The sequence below is a fragment of the Equus quagga genome, chromosome 1, assembly GCF_021613505.1.
Source record: "Equus quagga isolate Etosha38 chromosome 1, UCLA_HA_Equagga_1.0, whole genome shotgun sequence".
In the NCBI taxonomy this organism is placed as follows: Eukaryota; Metazoa; Chordata; class Mammalia; order Perissodactyla; family Equidae; genus Equus; species Equus quagga.
In genome coordinates this window covers 49417227-49436607 of record NC_060267.1, presented here as the reverse complement: position 1 = coordinate 49436607, position 19381 = coordinate 49417227, and the positions used below count along the sequence as shown (strand labels likewise).

At 35.3% G+C, this 19381-nt stretch overlaps 1 protein-coding gene across 2 annotated transcripts in view; it reads right to left on the bottom strand.

Annotated features, from left to right (window-relative positions):
• Positions 1–19381, bottom strand: part of LOC124246517 (alpha-2-macroglobulin-like) — a 72168-nt gene that overhangs the window by 25897 nt on the left and 26890 nt on the right. For both annotated transcript variants that reach the window (XM_046674715.1, XM_046674705.1), the window contains exons 16-26: positions 17135–17302; positions 16579–16660; positions 6636–6753; positions 5802–6030; positions 4706–4832; positions 4318–4439; positions 3749–3800; positions 2040–2123; positions 1593–1769; positions 1279–1366; positions 268–424 (exon numbers count right to left, since the gene is read on the bottom strand). In XM_046674715.1, the coding sequence (XP_046530671.1) occupies positions 268–424; positions 1279–1366; positions 1593–1769; positions 2040–2123; positions 3749–3800; positions 4318–4439; positions 4706–4832; positions 5802–6030; positions 6636–6753; positions 16579–16660; positions 17135–17302 (1404 nt within the window). The remainder of the gene's footprint in view (positions 1–267; positions 425–1278; positions 1367–1592; positions 1770–2039; positions 2124–3748; positions 3801–4317; positions 4440–4705; positions 4833–5801; positions 6031–6635; positions 6754–16578; positions 16661–17134; positions 17303–19381) is intronic.

Here is a 19381-nt window from a genome sequence, read left to right as displayed (position 1 = left end):
TTGAAGATATCCACTATCCTCCTGTCAGTCCTTTCACTTGCGTGGTTCCTTGGAAGTTCTCATCTATATCCATCCCCTCTCCCAGCCAAGATTCATTTCTTTTTCCTCATGTGGGTTTATTTCCCCACCCTATTGCCGTCTCATACTCCCCAGTCCTTTCCTTCAGGAATTCCCATGTGCTTTCTTCTTATGTACCTTCACCCTTGGACAAATTGCCATGGATTAGTGAGATCAGGAGGCTCAGAACTAGCTTACAAAAGCAGTCACCTTAATGGCATTGTTGAGCAGTGACCCAGAACTCTTGAAACAGCCATCATTCTTCTGCTTGTTGGAGAGCCAGGTAAGGGCTTGGGTAATGTGTGTTTCATCGATGAAGATGAAAGCTCGAGCCTGAGCAAGAGACTTGAGCACAAAGGCTGTAAGCCTGATGGAGGAAGAAGAGTGGGGGGATGAGGCCACTTGTTTTCGTGTAGCACCTTTACATGCACAGGCTTCGTGGGGACGGCTCAGCACTCATGGAGTCAGTATGAGGAGCTCTGAGTGCTTAGAGCTGGGGAATCTCTCTTTGTTACTCCAGGGCACTGTTCACTGTCTTTGGGCTCTATCTGCTGTCAATTCACTATCGAGTGGTTTCAAATGATCCTTACTTTCTTGTTCACTTTCTCATTGCTTCACAGATTCAGGCTCCATCTTCCTTTTTCAGGTGGTTGACTAAAACATGTGCGTGCTCATGCTAGGTTTTCTCCCTTTCATGGATTTTCTATTGCAGATGAGAAAAACCGTCTCTTTTGCAGCTCCTGCTATATGAATCAACCTCTTGGCAGTGTTTTCTGCCTCAAAAAATTAAATACTCTCCCTCCACACCTTCCTTCCACCAATCTCCTTTTCATTTATTACCTCTTATTTGCCTGTGTGTTTTGTCTTAGAGTGTGAAGAATGGCTGTAGCCTTTCTAGTCTCAGTTTCTACCATCTCTGGATGCTGGAAAATAACTTAAAGTGCCAGATTTTTTACTTATGATGAGTCTTAGACATGAAAAAGAATAGTTTACAGTGTTGAATCCAAAAGGCATTTCTCAGTCAAGGCAGATAAACTTTGAGATGAGTCTCACTTCTGCCACTAATTATTTGTGCAACCTGATGATGCTTACTTAATAATACTAGGCATAAGTTTCTACCTCTATAACATGAGGTTCATAATATGTAATTTGTAGAGTTTCCATGAGGAATAAGAAGTGTAATGCTTGTACAAAGTCTGTCATATGGGACCCTTTTCTTACCACGTGTTGCCTTTCTTCTTGCCATGTTGGTCCCCAAAGGCACTATAGGAGCCATCTCTGTGTTTGTAGTTCAGCTGCCTCTGATAACCTGGAACAGAAGGTTCAGATGGTCCATGAAGTACCAGTGACACAGCAGAGAAAGAGAAGTTTCCCAAATGTGCAAGCAGATGCCAGAGAAGCCAGAGGTCACTGACATGCCCTAGTCTCTCGGGCATGCAGGACCCACCAATAACACTGCTTTTCTTGCCCAGTGAATGTGAAACCTATTTGTGGAGAGAATATTTACCAAAGTGAAGTTTCTGTCTTTTACTCACCAGCATTGAGATAACCAATGGCCTTGGACTTGATCTCCTGAGTCAGCTGATGGGTTTCATTCAGATATTTGAGTACATAGATATTAGGAGCAAAGAGGACCATGTTCTGTTCTCCACAGCCATAGGGCATCTGGAGGAGATTTTGAGTGTTTTTTATGGCAGAACCTAGTATGTCACCTGGAAATGAAAGATGAGAAGTCAGAACCACTATAACTGGCTAGTATCATTAAAGACATTCATATTAGAGTCACATCTGAAAGATAGCTGACTTGAAGGAATTATAACTAGAATGGAGGGTCAGGTCTGCTGGAAACCAAAAAGAAATTGAGGGAAGAAATAGAGATATGAGAAAGAAGTTGAAAAGCTAAAGTGCAGTTAAAAGTAATATTTGAAAAAAAGCTGAGGGGTGGTGGTTGTACCATGTTCTTCAGAGGCCAAGTGACTCACCCAAAACGGAGAAAGAGGCTCTGGCTGATTCTTTCACTACTTTTGATGGGAGTTTCAGAGACAATTTTTCAGATACTCCAACATCTAGGTAAACAAACAAATCAGACCCAAGAGGATTCATCAATGATGTCTGCTTTTCTGAAAAGTCCAGGGCCAGTGGTTTTAGGAAGGCAGGTTAAACTTGGACTTGTTACTTCCTCAGAAAATGTCCTTGATTCTAATATTCCAAATTTACATTTCCTGGTCTTGAGTGGCTTTCCAAGCTATGTCTCATCATCTTTTATTATCCATTGCACTGCAGCTATCCAAAAGAAAGCTCCGCGTTTTGTGTGATATATGATTATCTACTCCTATTGAAGCCTTCTTAAAATGTTTTAAAGCCATATGAAGCTAATGCGTTTTTTTTTGCCTCGAGTTTTAGCTTATGTATAAGTAGACATCCAACATGTAAGAATAACTGAATGCTTAAAGTAAATATGATTCTTTACTGTTCTAGGGTACTTCTCTCAGTTGCTATGATTTCAGTAGATTTCCCTAGCTACTCAAGGATATTACTTTCAAGGAAGTCCTTGATATGAGTGTGTGTGTGGGAGGGGTGGTAGGTAGATTAGTTTGTAGTGATAAAGTCTCATGAAAGCAGAATTTACCAGAGTAAGGATATATCCTTTATTATTACCAAGTCGCTAAGAGTCAGAATAGACTTGTCGGCACCAAGAACAACAAAGTCTACTCTTGGAAATTTCAGAGATAAGCAAATCTCATTAACCTCCAGTGACTCCCTTCATACCTCTACCTTTCACACAAAAATGTTTTATGATTTTCAATAATTATAAAACAATTTTCTCCAATGTACTACATGCAAGTATGATGTTAGTTTGTCACTTTTGGTGAAATCATTTGCTTTATCTCACCTCTACTATAAGTTTCTTATCACAATAGATTTTAGTTCATGAACTTACTTTATAATGAAAAACTTTAATCAAAATTATTCATTATTTCAACAAATATGTACTGAGCAACCACTTTGTGCTAGTTATTGTTCTAGACACTGGGAATACAGTTATGAACAAGAATAGACAAGATTCCTGCCCTTGTTAAGTTTGCATTCAGTGAAAGATTTATCTTTTATGATAAATTCCTATCATATCAAATGGCTAGTTCACTGTTATGTATACAGTGGTAAAAGAACAAATAATGTCACAAAAAGGAGAGAAAAAATACTATGACAACCATATTTTCATGATTTGGTACAGTTTATGTATGAAATGTCTTTTACCATAAAAAGCTTAGATTTTACATAAGCTCTAAGATCAGAAATATATGTCCCTTCACCACATCTTCTGTATATTATTCCCATTAGCTTGATACATTTTGACTCTGACTCTTCCTAGCTATTCCTGAGGTCCCTTTTGAAGCCCTGCTTGTGCTGGATGAAGAGGTTCCTGTACTCTAAAGAAAAGAGCTACAAGTGAGGAACGAGTATGTCTCAGTTGAGTCTCGTTGTGCTGTTAATGGCTACGTTAATACAGTTAAGAACCTTGATCCTATGGCACTCAGTTTCTTTCTTTGTCTAATGGGCATGAGGTACTTGATGTCCTGGCTTTCTCATGGGAATATTGCAAAAATCAAATGAGACGATTTGTGTGAAAAAAATTTGTTGTAACTTAAAATGCTATTATCTTCTTATCACTGTTTTGAATGACTCTTACCTGAAGCACAGAGTAAGGAGTTGAAGGCATATTCCTTCTTGATTCCTTCAGGCTTGTGTGGAAAGAAGGAAAAGTCAGAGATGAGAAGGGACTGAGCATCCAAGGGAAAAAAAAATAATATGAGTTTTGAGAGGGGATCTAAAGCTTCCTTACTTGTGAGTGATGGGCTTGAGTTAGATAATTTCTAATATCTATCACAGCAGTAAAGGCCTAAAAGTATGAGATATTTGAGGAGCCTAGGTGATAGAAACAAGAATAAAAAAAGATGAGGAAAAAAGAGAGAGGGGTCATGGGAACAGAGGGGAGAGGTGCAAACTAAGGAAAAGAAATAGGTACAAAATATATCTAGTCCGACTTTTAGCTAATGGGAAAATAGCTAAATGGCAAGTGGAAAAACAGAACAAAACACTGACTTTATTTTAATGCATGGACTTGTCATATGCTGTGAAATATGCTGAGTTCATGTATTATCCTATTAATTCTTTTTTACCCAAAGATCAATAATAAAGTCAATAATACTACCGTTTCCTGGACTCAGTATGGCTATCAAGCAAGTCAGGCTTACTCACCTCAACTAATAGAAGTTTGACAACTGTATCTTTCCTCCCAATTTCAGGAACCACGGCCACTTCATTACCACAGAGCTCTGAGGACTGTAGTGTTTCTGCACTCACAGAGAAATTCACATTCCCTGAAAGAAAGGACCTATAGATCAGAGCTTAGATGTCCCAGGGACTTGGTACTATTTAAGTCCCCAATATCTACAAGGTGTCCTATGTTTTGTGAGCACTTCAAAAGCTTGCTCCTTATTTAAGGGGCTGGCAAGTACAGGTACAAAAGAAGCAACAGCTGGAGTCTTCTGCTTGTGGGACCCCAAAACGAGAACCTAATTTAATGAACCTTCATATATTCATTATGTTTGAGTAGAGAGCGTTCCTTCAGAGAACTTTCACTCACCTAGTGATTTGGGAGTTACCAGCCAGGACACAGTTTGCCTCCCATTTGAACAGAGGCAGTAAGAATCTTGGTCTTTCTCCACTGGGATAGCCATAAAGTCAAGCGAGGCTTCCAGCTGCACACTCACCTGTAGCCCCACATGGGACAAAGCAACACATGAGATAGGAGTTTAGAAGGGTAACAAGTTGAGGTATGTGATGGGGCAAGTGAAAGAGCCTGGAGTGAATTTTGGTGTTAAAAAGACACTAGGAAGAACACTTTTGGAAAGTATGGGGGAGAAAATGACATAAGCTGCTACTATATACATTAAAAAATTATATAGACTTCATATAGAACATATATATATCTATAAATATTTTCAATATAAATATATGTATTTGTCTATTTTTTATATAGTAAGTTTTTTGGTGCCAGTAATGGAGGATAGGAAAAATCTACAACAGCATGTTGTCCTGAGGAAGTTTATCTACTGGTTTGGACTCATGAGAATTCTCCCAGCTTACTGTGGGGCTGTAGTCCAGTTGGAGTTCCTTCCTTTGTTTTTTTTTTTTTCTTTCATTTTTTAATCCACACACTCATGCATTCACTCAATTAAAAACATGTTGCAAGTTTTATGTATATAAGGCACTTCTAGGATATAAGTGGCTCCTGTCCTCAAGGTGTTTTTGGTTGCAGGACATAGAAGATGCCAAAAAGAAGAATTATGTTACACATGGTTAAATGTGATGAGAGTTAGAGGTTAAGAAAGTGTCATGGGAATTTAGAGGAAGACTTAGAAAACCCATGTAAAAGGATTGAACGGTACTGATTCTTATATCATTTTTAGGCACTCAGCCTAGATTATAATAAAATATTTTTGAAAACTTTAGAAATGAAAGAAAATTGAGATCTGGAGTTTGCAAGCAATAGTTTCACAATCAGTGTCATATATTTTTGGGAAAAAAAATACCAGTTATGTCCCTTCTAACTTAGAACCTGATTATTATTGTTGCGGTAATATATGCAACCAGAGTTAGGGGATAGTTCAGTGATCTGGAAGAGGTGTTATGGGCCAAGTGCAATCTTTTGTTCATGCTTAATTTGGTAAGGTCCTTACCCGGATGCATTTGGGAAGGTAGTTCAACACAGTGGCCTTGAGTGTGAAGGCTTCTCCACGGATCACAGAGTAGGGCATTGTGAGTTCCAGGAAGAAAGGCTGAAAGGCTTGGAGAGAGGCAGTTGGAGAGAGACCAAGTCCAGCACCACTGGACAGGCAGAGGGCCCCTGCCTTCCACTCAGTGATGGTATCGGGGACTGTTGCTCCTACTTCGGCCACACCTGATGAGCTGGGGAGGATGGCAATGTGAAGAACAGAAAGTAAGCAAGTGAATTGGTTATTTCCAAGATGGTAACTGATGAGTGTGACCCAATGTCATACTTTTGAGTCCTCTCAAAAAAAAAAGGTATAGAAATTAACACTGTAATCAGGGCCCAAGATGGAAAAGTAAAAGGTATTTCAATGGTTCTGTTTCCCTAACCACAGTCATGCCCCCTACACCACCTCAAAATTTGTACTACCATTAGAAATCTGACTATGGATTTGAAATTGTCATTGAACTTCCCTCTCTAAAATACCATTTGACAATTTTATAAATTATAATTCTAAAAATGGTTTATTCCCTGTAGGATTGCTTCAAGTTTGCTGTTCAATGTGTCCTTGAACGATGTTAAACATGAGAAAGCTAGATTATAATTAGTTACCATGTTAATTTTCTGGAAGTGCCAGGAATACAAATATGTCTCTAATTAGTGAGTTAATATAATTAGACCAGAGTTTTATAAATTAGCCTGGTCCTGCCTTGAAATGACAGAAATTAATTATAAAAATAGTTGAAAATAATGAAATCATGTTTTCACATCCAAAGCAAATGCAAAAATGGAAGTTACTCACTTTACCACTACCAAGTCCCAGATCCAGGTTTCAGGGAAATAGTTTCGCACAGTCTCAGTAAATGGCTGTACCCGGAAATTTTCAATCACCTCATTATATTCCACAAAAGGAAGTGCCACTATGAATATTGCAATGGAAGAAAAGAATACACTGTTCTGAGAAAGATATTTCCATAGAATGTGACATGTATGAATACAGTTACATACTGACGTTTTGGTTAATGATGAACCACATATACGATGGCGGTCCCATAAGATTAGTACCATATAGCCTAGGTGTGTAGTAGGCTATACCATCTAAGTTTGTGTAATACACTCTGTGATGTTCACACAATGATGAAATCACCTAACAACACATTTCTCAGAATGTATCCCCGTCATTAAGTGACCTATGACTGTAATGTGGCTAAATATTTAGTTTTCTTGCTAAAATTAAAGTGTTAAAACAATTGCACTGGAAACAATGTGTTGAGTCACACATTTTTTGGATGGGTAGAATCTATGTCAAAAGTAAAATGGTGAAACTAAGGGCAAAGTATGACCTAGTGAAGCTGGAACTGAAAGGAAAAATGGTGGATATCTTTTGAGTTGGGGTAGCTGGGGAGGGCTTCCAAAAAGAGGGTGTAACTTTCACCTTAGAAGGAGGCAAGAACCATAAGAATGCCCTTCAGGCAACATACCACGTGGCTGTGATAAGAATCATTTGAATAACAAATGTCCAGAGCTGAACAACACCAACACTATTATTAGCAGAGAAATTCTTGCAATGTTTTTCTTTCTATAGATCCATAGAATCAAACCCAATGTTTTTCTTTCTTTTTTTAAATTAAAAAACATTTTTATTGAGATATTATTGACAATGTTATGTTAGTTTCAGGTGCACAGCTTAGTGATTTGATGTTTATAAACATTACGAAACGATCATGACAATAAGTCTGGTTACCATCTGTCCCCTTATAAAGCTGTTACAATATTATTGACTATATTTCCTATGCCATATATCATATGCTCATGGCTTATTTATTTTATAACTGGAAGTTTGTATCTCTTAATCCCCTTAACCTATTTCACCCATCAGCTTCCCCTTTGGCAACCACTAATTTGTTTTCTCTATCTGAGTCTGTTTCTGCTTTGTTTTGTTTGTTAGTTTGTTTTGCTTTTTAGATTCCACATATAAGTGAAATCATATGATATTTGTCTTTCTCTGTCTGATTTATTTCACTTAGCATTATACCCTCTAGGTCCATCCACATTGTTGCAAAAGGCAAGATTTCATTCTTTTTTATGGCTAATATTCCATTGTGTATGTGTGTATGTATGTATGTATGTATATGCACAAATATATATCACATCTTATTTATTCATTCACTTATCAATGGACACAGCTTGTTTCCATATCTTGCTATTGTAATTAATGCTGCAATGAACACAGGGGTACATATATCTTTTGGAATTAGTGTTTTCGTTTTCTTCAGGTAAATACCCAGAAGTGGAATTGCTGGATAGTATGGTAGTTCTATTGTTAATTTTTTGAGGAACCTTGATACTGTTTTCCATAGTGGTTGCGCCAATTGACATTCCTACCAACAGTGCACGAGGGTTCTCTTATCTTCACATTCCCACCAACATTTGTTATTTGTTGTCTTTTTGATAAGGCCATTCTGACATGTGTGAGGTGATATTGTATTGTGGTTTTGATTTGCATTTCCCTGATGGTTAGTGATTAGTTGAGCATCTTTTCATGTGCCTGTTGGCTGTCTGTATATCTTCTTTGGAAAAACATCTATTGAGGTTCTATGCCCATTTTTTTAAATTATTTTTATTTTATTTTTTCCTTTTTCTCCCCAAAGCCCCCCGGTACATAGTTGTGTATTCTTCGTTGTGGGTTCTTCTAGTTGTGGCACGTGGGACGCTGCCTCAGCGTGGTCTGATGAGCAGTGCCTTGTCCGCGCCCAGGATTCGAACTAACGAAACACTGGGCTGCCTGCAGCGGAGCGCGCGAACTTAACCACTCAGCCATGGGGCCAGCCCCATCTATGCCCATTTTTTAATTGTATTGTTTATTTCTTTGATATTGACTTGCATCAGTTCTTTATATATTTTTAATATTAACTGCTTATTGGATGTATGATTTGCAAATATTTTCTCCATTCAGTAGGTTGCATTTTCATTTTTTTGATGATTTTCCTTGCTGTGCAAAAGCTTTTTAGTTTGATGTAATCCCATTTGTTTATTTTTGCTTTTGTTGCCTTTCTCTGAGGAGACATATCTGAAAAAATATTGTTAAGACCTATGTCAAAGAGCTTACTGCCTATTTTTCTTCTAGGAGTTTTATGATTTCAGGTCTTACATTCAAGTCTTTAATTTATTTTGAATTAATTTTTGTATATGGTATAATATAGTGGTTCAGTTTCATTCTTTTGCCTGTAGCTGTCCAGTTTTCCTAACACTGTTATTGAAGAGACTTTCTTTTCCTCCTTGTATATTCTTGCCTCCTTTGTCATAGATTAATTGACAATATATGCATAGGTTTATTTCTCCGCTCTCTATTCTGTTTCATGGATCTATGTGTCTGTTTTTTTGCAAGTACCATACTGTTTTGATTACTATAATTTTGTAGTATAGTTTGAAATCAGGTAGCATAATACCTCCAGTTTTGTTCTTCTTTCTCAAGATTGCTTCGTTGGGGCCGGCCCTGTGGTCAAGAGGTTAAGTTCATGTGCTCTTCTTCAGTGGCCCTGGGTTTGCTGGTTTGGATCCTGGGCGTGGACCTAGTACTGCTCATCAGACCATCCTGTGGTAGCATCTCACATAGGAGAGCTAGAATGACTTACAACTAAGATATACAACTAAATACTGGGGCTCTGGGGAGCAAAAAAAAAAGAGAAATATTGGCAACAGATGTTAGCTATGGGCCAATCTTCCTCGCCAAAAAAGCATTAAAAAAAAAAAGATTGCTTTGGCTATTCAGAATCTCCTGTGTTCCCATATAAATTTTAGGATTCTTTGTTCCAGTTCTGTGAAAAATGCTATTGGAATTTTGATAGGTATTGCATTGGATCTGTAGATTGCTTTGGGTAGTATGGACATTTAACAACATTAATTCTTCTAATCCATGAGCATGGTATATCTTCATTTATTTGTGATATCTTCAGTCTTTCATCAATATCTTGCAGTTTTCAGAGTACAGATCTCTCACCTCCTTGGTTAAATTTATTCCTAAGGATTTTATTCTTTTTGATGCAGTTGTACATGGGATTGTTTTCTTAATTTCTCTTTCTGATAGTTTGTTATTAGTGTGTAGAAATGCAATAGATTTATGTATATTAATTTTGTATCCACAACTTTATTGAATTCATTTATTAATCTAATAGTGTTTTTTTGGTGGAGTATTTAGGGTGTTCTATATATAGTATCATGTCATCTGTGGCTAGGACTTCCAACATTATGTTGAATAAAAGCAGCAAGAGTGGGAATTCTTGTTTTGTTCCTGATCTTAGAGGAAAGGCTTTCATCTTGTCACTATTGAGTGTGACATTAGCTGTGGGTTTGTAATATATGGCCTTTATTATGTTGAGGTACGTTCCCTCTATACCCACTTTATTGAGGCTTTTTATCATAAATGTATGTTGAATTTTGTCAAATACTTTTCTGCATCTATTGAGATAATCACATGATTTCTATTCTTCATTTTGTTAATGTGGTGTATCATGTTGATTGATTTGAGGATGTTGAACTATTTTTGTATTTATGGAATAAATCCCACTCAGTCATGGTGTATGAACCTTTTAATGTACTGTTGAATTCATTTTGTAAACATTTTGTTGAGGATTTTTGGTCTATGCTCATCAGGGATATTGATTTGTAATTTTCTTTTTTTGTGGTGTCTTTGTCTGGTTTTGGTATCAGGGTAATTCTGGCCTTGTAAAATGAATTTGGAAGCATTCCTTTCTCTTCTATTTTTTGGACAGTTTGAGAAGCATAGGTATTAACTCTTCTTTAAATGTTTTGTAGAATAAAGCTGTGAAATCATTTTGTCCTGGACTTTTGTTTTTGGGGAATTTTTTGATACTGATTCAATTTTATTGTGAGTAATCAGTCTATTCAGATTTCCCATTTCTTCCTGATTCAGTCTTGAAAGAGTATATATTTCTAGAAATTTATCAATTTTTTCTATGTTGTCCAATTTGTTGGCATATAATTGTAGTAGTCTCACGATCCTTTGTACTTCTGTGGTATCTATTGTAACTTCTCCTTTTTCATTTCTGATTTTATTTATTTGGGCCCTCTCTCTTTTTTTCTGAATGAGTCTGTCTAAAGGTTTATCAATTTTGTTTATCTTTTCAAAGAACCAGCTCTTAGTTTCACTGATATTTTTCCTTTTTTTTTTTCAGTCTCTCTATCATTTCTTTCTGCTCTGATCTTTATTATTTGCTTCCTTCTATTAACTTTGGGCTTTATTCTTCTTTTTCTAGTTCCTTTATATGTAAGGTTAGGTGGTTTATTTGAGATTTTTCTTGTTTCCTAAGGTAGACTTATATCATTATAAACTTCCTTCTTAGAACTGCTTTTGCTGCATCCTATAGATCTTGGAACATTGTGTTTCCATTTTCATTTGTCTTAAGGTATTTTTTTATTTCATCTTTGATTTTTTCATTGACCCATTAGTTGTTTAGTAGCATGGTTTTTAGTCTCCACGTGTTTGTGTTTTTTCCAGTTTTCTTCCCATAATCAATTTTTAGTTTTATAACACTGTGGTCAAAAAAGATTCTTGATGTGATTTCAGTCTTCTTAAATTTATTGAGCTTGTTTTGTGGCCTAACATGTGATCCATGCTGGAGAATGTTCCCTGTGCACTTGAAAAAAATGTATATTCTGCAGTTTTTGGATGGAATGTTCTGCCTATATCTATTAAGTTCATCCGGTCTAATGTGTCATTTAAGGCCACTGGTTCCATGTTGATTTTCTGTCTGGATGATTTAGTCATTGATGGGAGTAGAGTATTAAAGTCCCCTACTATTATTGTCAATTTCTCCCATTAAGTTTGTTAATATTTGCTTTATGTATTTAGGTGCTCCTCTGTTGGGTGAATAAATATTTACAAATGTTATATCCTCTTATTGGATTAACCCTTTTATTATTATGTAATATCTTTCTTTATCTTGTGTTACAGCCTTTGTTTTAAAATTTATTTTGTCTGATATAAGTATTGCAACTCCAGCTTTCTTTTTATTTACATTTGCATGGAATATCTTTTTCCATCCTTCTACTTGCAGTCTATGTGTGGCTTTAGATCTGAAGTGAGTCTCTTGTAGGCAGCATATAGACTTTAAAAATGGGTCTTGTTTTTTTATCCATTCAGCCATGCTACATCTTTTAATTGGAAAATTTAGTTCATTTACATTTAATGTAATTGTTGATAGGTATGTGCTATTGCCATTCTGTTAATTCTTTTTGGCTGTCTTTGTAGTTCTTCTCTATTCCTTTCTTTTTCTCTTCCCTTGTGGTTTGATGACTTTCTTTAGTGTTATGTTTGGATTCTCTTTATTTTTTGTGTATCTACTATAGGTTTTTGTTTTCTGGTTACCATGAGGTTTGTATATATTAACCTATATATATAGCAGTCTACTTTAAGTTGATAGTTGCTTAAGTTTGACTGCATTCTAAAAACTCTACATTTTTACTCCCTCCTCCAAATTTTTGGTTTTGATGTCATATTTTACATCTTTTTATTTTGTATATCCCTTAACTAATTATTGTAGTTATAATTTTATAATATAGTTATAAATTGATTTTACTACTTTTGTCTTTCAAGCCTTCATACTAGCTTTATAAGTGGTTCATCCAGTACCTTTACTAAATATTTGCCTTTACCAGTGAGATTTTCTCTTTCATGTATATTCTTATTTCAAGTTATGGTCTTTACTTTTCCTCTTAAAGAAGTTCCTTTAACATTTCTCGTAAGGCTGATTTAGTGGTGATGAACTCCTTTTGCTTTTGCTTGTCTGGGAAACACTTTATCTCTCCTTCAGTTCTGAATGATAACCTTGCTGGGTAAAGTATTCTTAGTTGTAAGTGTTTTCCTTTCAGCATTTATGAATATATATTTGAATATATAATTTTGAATATATCATGTCACTCCCTTCTGGCTTGTAAAGTTTCTGCTGAAAAATCCTCTGAGAGTCTTACGGGGGGTTCCCTTGTACATAACAAGTTGTTGTTTGTTTTTCTTCTTGCTGTTTTTAAGATTATCTCTTTAACTTTTGACATTTTAATTATCTTGATGTGTCTTGTGGATCTCTTTGGGCTCATCTTGTTTGGGACTCTCTATGCTTCCTGGATGTAGATGTCTGTTTCCTTCCCCAGGTTAGGGAAGTTTTCAGCCATTATTTCTTCAAGTAAGCTTTCTTCCCCTTTCTCTCTCTCTTCTCCTTCTGGGACTTCCATAATGCAAAGGTTATTACACTTGATATTGTCCCAGTGGTCCCCTAGACTGTCTCCATTTTTCATAACTCTTTTTTCTTTTGCTGTTTTGGTTGGGTGATTTCCACTAACCTGTCTTTGAAGTTGCTGATCTGTTCTTCTGTATCATCTATTCTGCTGTTGATTCCATCTACTGCATTTTTTATTTCAGTTATTGTATTCTTCAGTTCTGATTTATTCTTTTTATATTTTCTCTTTGTTGAAGTTTTTGCTTTGTTCATTCATTCTTCTCCTGAGTTCAGTGAGCATCTTTATGACCAGTACTTTGAACTCTTTGTCTGGTAGATTGCTTATCTCTGTTTAGTTTAGTTCTTTTTATGATGTTTTGCTTTGTTCTTTGTTTGGAAAATATTTCTTTGTCTTCTCATTTTGCCTAATTCTCTGTATTTGTTTCTGTGTATCAGCTAAATCATTTACCTATCCTGGTCGGGAAAGAGTGGCCTTATGTAGGAGATTTCCTGTGGGGTCCAGAAGTGCAATCTTCCCTGGTCTCTTGGGCCAGGGACTCAATAGATGTCCCCTGTGTGGGCTGTGTGTGCCCTTCTGTTGTGGCAGGGCTGTGGCTGTGGTGCATTGGTGTGCGAGGCTCACTCTCAGACCAGCTGTGGGGTAGAGTCACAACTTCTGGGGCATGTTGCTGGGCTGTGCTGGCCCCCTGCCCATCTGCGAGTCATGTTTATGACTGCTGTGGCTAGTTGGCGTGCTGTCAAACACAATGTTTTGACATCTACTTTTAATTCATATAAAAAGCAAGAAAAGAAAAAAGCACGAACTTTTGAACCAAAAAGAGACAAAAGGGAAAAGTTCCCCTCAAATATATTCCTTTGGTAGGGCAAAGGAAAATCATGACACCAGAATCATTACATTGGCTTTGAGTTGTACTGGCAGGAAATGAAAATCCTAGAATTAGTAACAGAGGTTCTCTGGCCTGCATTTTCTCAGAACATGCACACGTATAGATTCAGCGTTAAGGCCTTTAACAAAGTATTTCCTTCATAACTTGACTTATTTTCAGAAATAACTTGGAAAGAGCAGATATAACAAAAAGATTCTATACAGAGATTGTTTCCCCATTCCTCTCTTGTTTTGAAATTTTTGCATTTGTACAGCTTAATTTCTCTAGATATTCTACCATGGCCACTGACCTCTTAACTTGGCCTCTGACTTTCTATTTACCTTTCATTCTTCAGTGTTTTCTAGTGCCTCAGTTCTCCACTCAGTAGCTTAAGTATCTGCAGATGTACTGGCCAATTTATCTATTACATACAGTAGGCACAGTGCCTAGGCCTCTGAAACGTTTAGGGATCCATGAAAATGTTTTAATTTCTTTTCAAATCAAGATGAAAAAATGAATACAATCCAGCCTGAATTATATTTGTCTTTATACCAACATAGTTGTAAAACAATTTTTAATATTTTTTAATGAAAGTAGGGACCCACAAAGGCAAGAAAATCTGGGGCTTAAGAAAGTCTTAATGTATCCTGCATGGATGCCATATTTTGCATATTAATTTTCAATTTCTCCAGTTTCTCCAGACCACTGCCATTAGCAGCATATTACAAGCCTTAGTTTATAATTTGTAATAATTTTTACAACCAGTTAATCTTCCTCTGTAATATGATCACTTTCCTTTTCTTCTCTTATTATCTTCCACTAACTATGTTACTTTGGTTTTCCTGTCCAATTCTCTTACAATGTCCAGTCTTATGTATTATTGTTGCATGAAAAATGGCTAACTCCTTTGATAATAACTTCCTAAGTATTTCTCCCAAATACTTTTTTTTAGCTTTTTTCTTCACCAGCTAAATGTGACCCTTAACTTATCAAATCAAGTTCGGTGCCTTGTTGTCCATAAAATAGTGTCAAATGATTTTCTATTTACTGTTCAAGTAGGATCAAGATGAGTAATTTATCTTACCCTCATAAATACTTTAGATTATCTTCACTATTCACGGACAGAAAGCACTAAATTAACACGTTCATTTTCATGCTTAAGCTATATCTGTATCTTATTATTTCTATCACTCACTAGCTCAGCTTTTTCTCCCCCTTCACTGGGCTTGGTACCTCTATGATTGTCTTTCTTTAGCTGACCCTCAAGAGCAAAGTTATCTACACCATACAGTGTCATGTGCACATGTAATATGTGGTTTCTCTTAAAGATGTTTAAGCAATGTTTTCTCAAGAAATTTCCCTAGGGATTTCAGATTATCTCATACTACATCATTCTATGTTTAATTCTCATTAAACATTAATGAAATATGTAAATCAAAATAATTCTGGTAAACTCGCATACCCTAGAAAATTTCTTATATTGAATATAATCTCTTCTGGCCTTGGACTCCCATTATTATTTTCTTTTCATTTATTCTTTATCTATAAACTTGATCATATGTGTATCCTTGTGATCCAATCATTTTGAGAAGCACATGTTCAAAATCTGTATCATCTTCTGTTTGAAATGCATTTTATACTTTGAATGCATTTATTTTATTTTGGAATAGAGGAATGATGTTTTGAAAACAGGTTGGCTGTGCTATGAGTTTATTTATAGACTAGCACTTTAAGTTTGGTTAGAAATCAAAGACTATAAGAAACAATTCTTTAAGTAGTTGTTATCCTAAGACTATATTGTAATCACATCACATAATATCTCATATGAATATCTCACATCATATTAATGTAAAATGTAATAAGGAAATTTCGAGAACATTTATTTTAATTCCCTCATTTTACCAAACAAAATTGAGGCTGAAAGAAGAGAATTGACTTGCCGCAAGCCACACATCAGGATTTTTGGCTCCTAATTGAATTTTTTTTCTTACTATGCCAATGAAAATAATTTATTGAAAGACAATATTTTGGAGAATGTTGAAAAGGGTGGGTAGAATCAGAAAGGAAAATGTTTGGTTGTGAACTCTGAAAATAAATAACCTGGGAGTAAGACTGAAGTTTTAAAAAATTGAAGACGTGGTTAGAAAATAGAATGACTACAGGGTGCTTCATTTGCAGTGCCATTTGACTTAAAACTTTTTTCTTTTCCTTTGTTACTCTTCCCTTTGCCTGAAATGTCTTTTTTTCTTTTCTCCTGTCTCTCATGCATTGTCAAAATTCTCTTCCTTCCATATGACACATCTCTTCTATGAAAAATTTTCCGACTCCCCAGAATTATTCTTGTTTGTCCACCTATTATAGTAATTTTTACATTTTACCTTACTGTCTATCGTTTTGGTTGTTGGGTGGCAATGTAGTGTTCACCTCAATCAAAAGAAGTGGCTCCAGTTCTCGCTGTTCCACTTACTATCTACATGACTTTGGGCAATTAATTTGGCCCATGTAATCTTAGGTTATTTCTCCTTGGTGTGGACAATATGCTTGCTCAACCATTTCATTTTCATCATCTTTGCTAAATAGTTAACATTTCCCTTAATACAAAACTTAAACTAATTTGTTATTTTACCTGGAGGTTGGTGAATTATATCATCAGGGCAAAATTTGGGATGTTTAATCTTCAAGTTGGTGAATACCTTTAAGTCCATGCTCTGGAAAGAAAACGATTATCAAATCAAACATAAGTATTTAAAATTACATAAAAACCCCCCTTTGTATAAAAAATTATGATACCCAATTAATAACATTATAATTTTACATAATCAAGAAGAGTAATAGAATAATTGATGCAGTAGTGTGATAATAGAAATTTATTCTTTGAAGACTTTTCAAATTTTGTTCCTCATATCCTTTAGCATAGCAAAGCTGAGCATTGTAAAGTTAGTGTTGTAAAGCCACAGAGGATGTTGAAAGGAACACAAAATTCATCAGAAGTGTGTCTTGGCCTCGGCTCTGCTATAATTAGCTATGTCACTTAAGCAAGTCACTTAACCTATGTTTCAGATTCCTCAGCAGAAAAACAATGACTCAGAAGGGGCACTTTCTAATATTCTTTATTAATATAGTATTCTATTAATCTTAAATAATTCACAAGGCAGAATATTAATGGATAAAATGGGCTTTACCCTCATGAAGCTGTAAACATCTTCTTCATTGCTGTGTGACACTGAAGAGTACATGAGTCCATCAACAGAGACATTATCATGTTTGATACAGTCTTTTTGGTCCTCTTTCTGCTGATTTGAACTATGAATGAAGTCAGCAAAATCCTTCGCAGGTAGCAGATTATATACCTATAAAAAATGAGGAAAGAGGGGGAAAACTCTTTCTTGTCTTTTCTTGAATGATACTCACTGAAAAGAAAAGAGCCAGTATGATCACTACCAATCATTTCTCGAGTGTATCCATGATCTATAAAAAAGATTTGTAGATATTTTCTTTTGAACAGTGTTTTGTTCTAAAGGTGTTTACCATGCTCAAGAAAAGACTAAAAATATTCCAAGTACCCAAGACTAACAGGAACATTAAGAGAGAGCTCAAAGACAAATTCTGTACCTTATGTTTGAGAGAGATATTATTTCTAATAAAATTTAATGTAAAATTTAAATTCAATAATATATGTTTGTAATATCATATAAATCAGTCAGTAATAGACTTTCACTATGTGAAAGAGTGAAACAAGTTTTGTGAGTCTTATCCTCAAGAAACACATAGATTTAGTTAGGTTTGTAATCTAAATAGGCAGAAGGTAATCTTGCCACTATTAAAAGGATTATATCCACCTACTTTTACCCTTACGTATAGGAAAAATGAACTCCTGTTCTAATGGGAAATAAATCATCACTTGTCATCTATCTATGTCAGATCAGTGTAATCCAAGACATTATTCATGGTATGTGAAGTCTACCATTTTTTTATCCAATGATGATCCAAAAGTCTCAGTTATTTCATAAATGCTCAAATATAAGATGTGATTTTCTGTTTTCCACCAAATTATTGCTCAGAAAAGAGAATTTCACCTTATATTTTAGTAGTCTTTACAACGTTTTTCATAGTATAGAACCTTCTCTCAAATACTTTATGTCCACCTAAGTTGTCTGAGATATGGCTCTAGCTGGTCATCTTACCTCAAGCCACTAGTAGTACTCATTCACATAAAAATAAGCTGTTTGGGTGTTTTACTTTTCATTCTTCATATAGGTGTATATTCATGATCTTCACCATATAAACATTTACTCTATTGCTTTTTAGAGACTTGATTAGAGCAATAATTTTCTCAAGGACTACTGAGAAATGTAGCTATTTGTTGAATAACTTGAATTATGCAAGCTAAGAATTGTTTATTGCTTTTTACATGCTTAACAAAACAGTCTGGCTGGCAATCCATTAGTGTTACACAGACTTCCCGCGTCCAAAGAATAGTCAAAAAATTTGCATTTCCACTTTTGAAAAATGCGAAATCTAAAAATTTCTCTTTGTGTAACCTTCTTGATAGAAAATAGAGACTTAAGATTCAAAGTATTTTATTCTTAAGAGATGTAAAAAGTCAGACTAAATTGAAATAAAAATGAAAAGTCAAGATACAAAATATTTGATGGACTTTGAGGTTATTATGCTAAGTGAAATAAGTCAGACAGAGAAAGACAAATACTGTATGATTCACTCATATGTGGAAGATAAACAAACAAGCAAACACATGGATACAGAGACCAGGTTAGCGGTTACCAGGAGAAAAGGGGGTGAGGGGAGGGTGAAAAGGGCAGAGGGGCACATGTGTATGATGATGGATGGCAACTACACTTTTGTTGGTCAACACAATGCACACGATGCAGTCTATACAGAAGTTGAAATATAATGATGTACACCTGAAGTTTATACAATATTATAAACCAATGTGACCTCAATAAAAAAATAAATAAAATAATAAAGTGCCATATCTTAGACAATTTAGGTGGAAATAAAGATGATATGCTCTGTAAAATTATTAGATAATATAATATCATCAAGTTGAAGACACTGGCATCAGAAATTAATGCGAAGAGTTTGAATAAAATTGTTTCATGAAATGTAAGAGTGGGAAAAACCATATTTCTAAATTAGTAAATATTTTAATGTAATGTTGATTTTGAATATGTGTGGTTAAATAATATATACAAATTATAAGTGGATATTGAAATAACTTATCTATGATTATCAAGGTTTATAAATTTAAGTTGGCAGAGTTTTTTCTTTTTTGGTTTCTTTTCATTAAGAAAATATAGAATCAATATATATCCCAAGTCACCTTATATTTGGCATTCAGACATGTCCCCAGGCACATGACTTTAGTGGTTATTCCACTAATATGATGGGGAGTATTAATAAGAACAGAG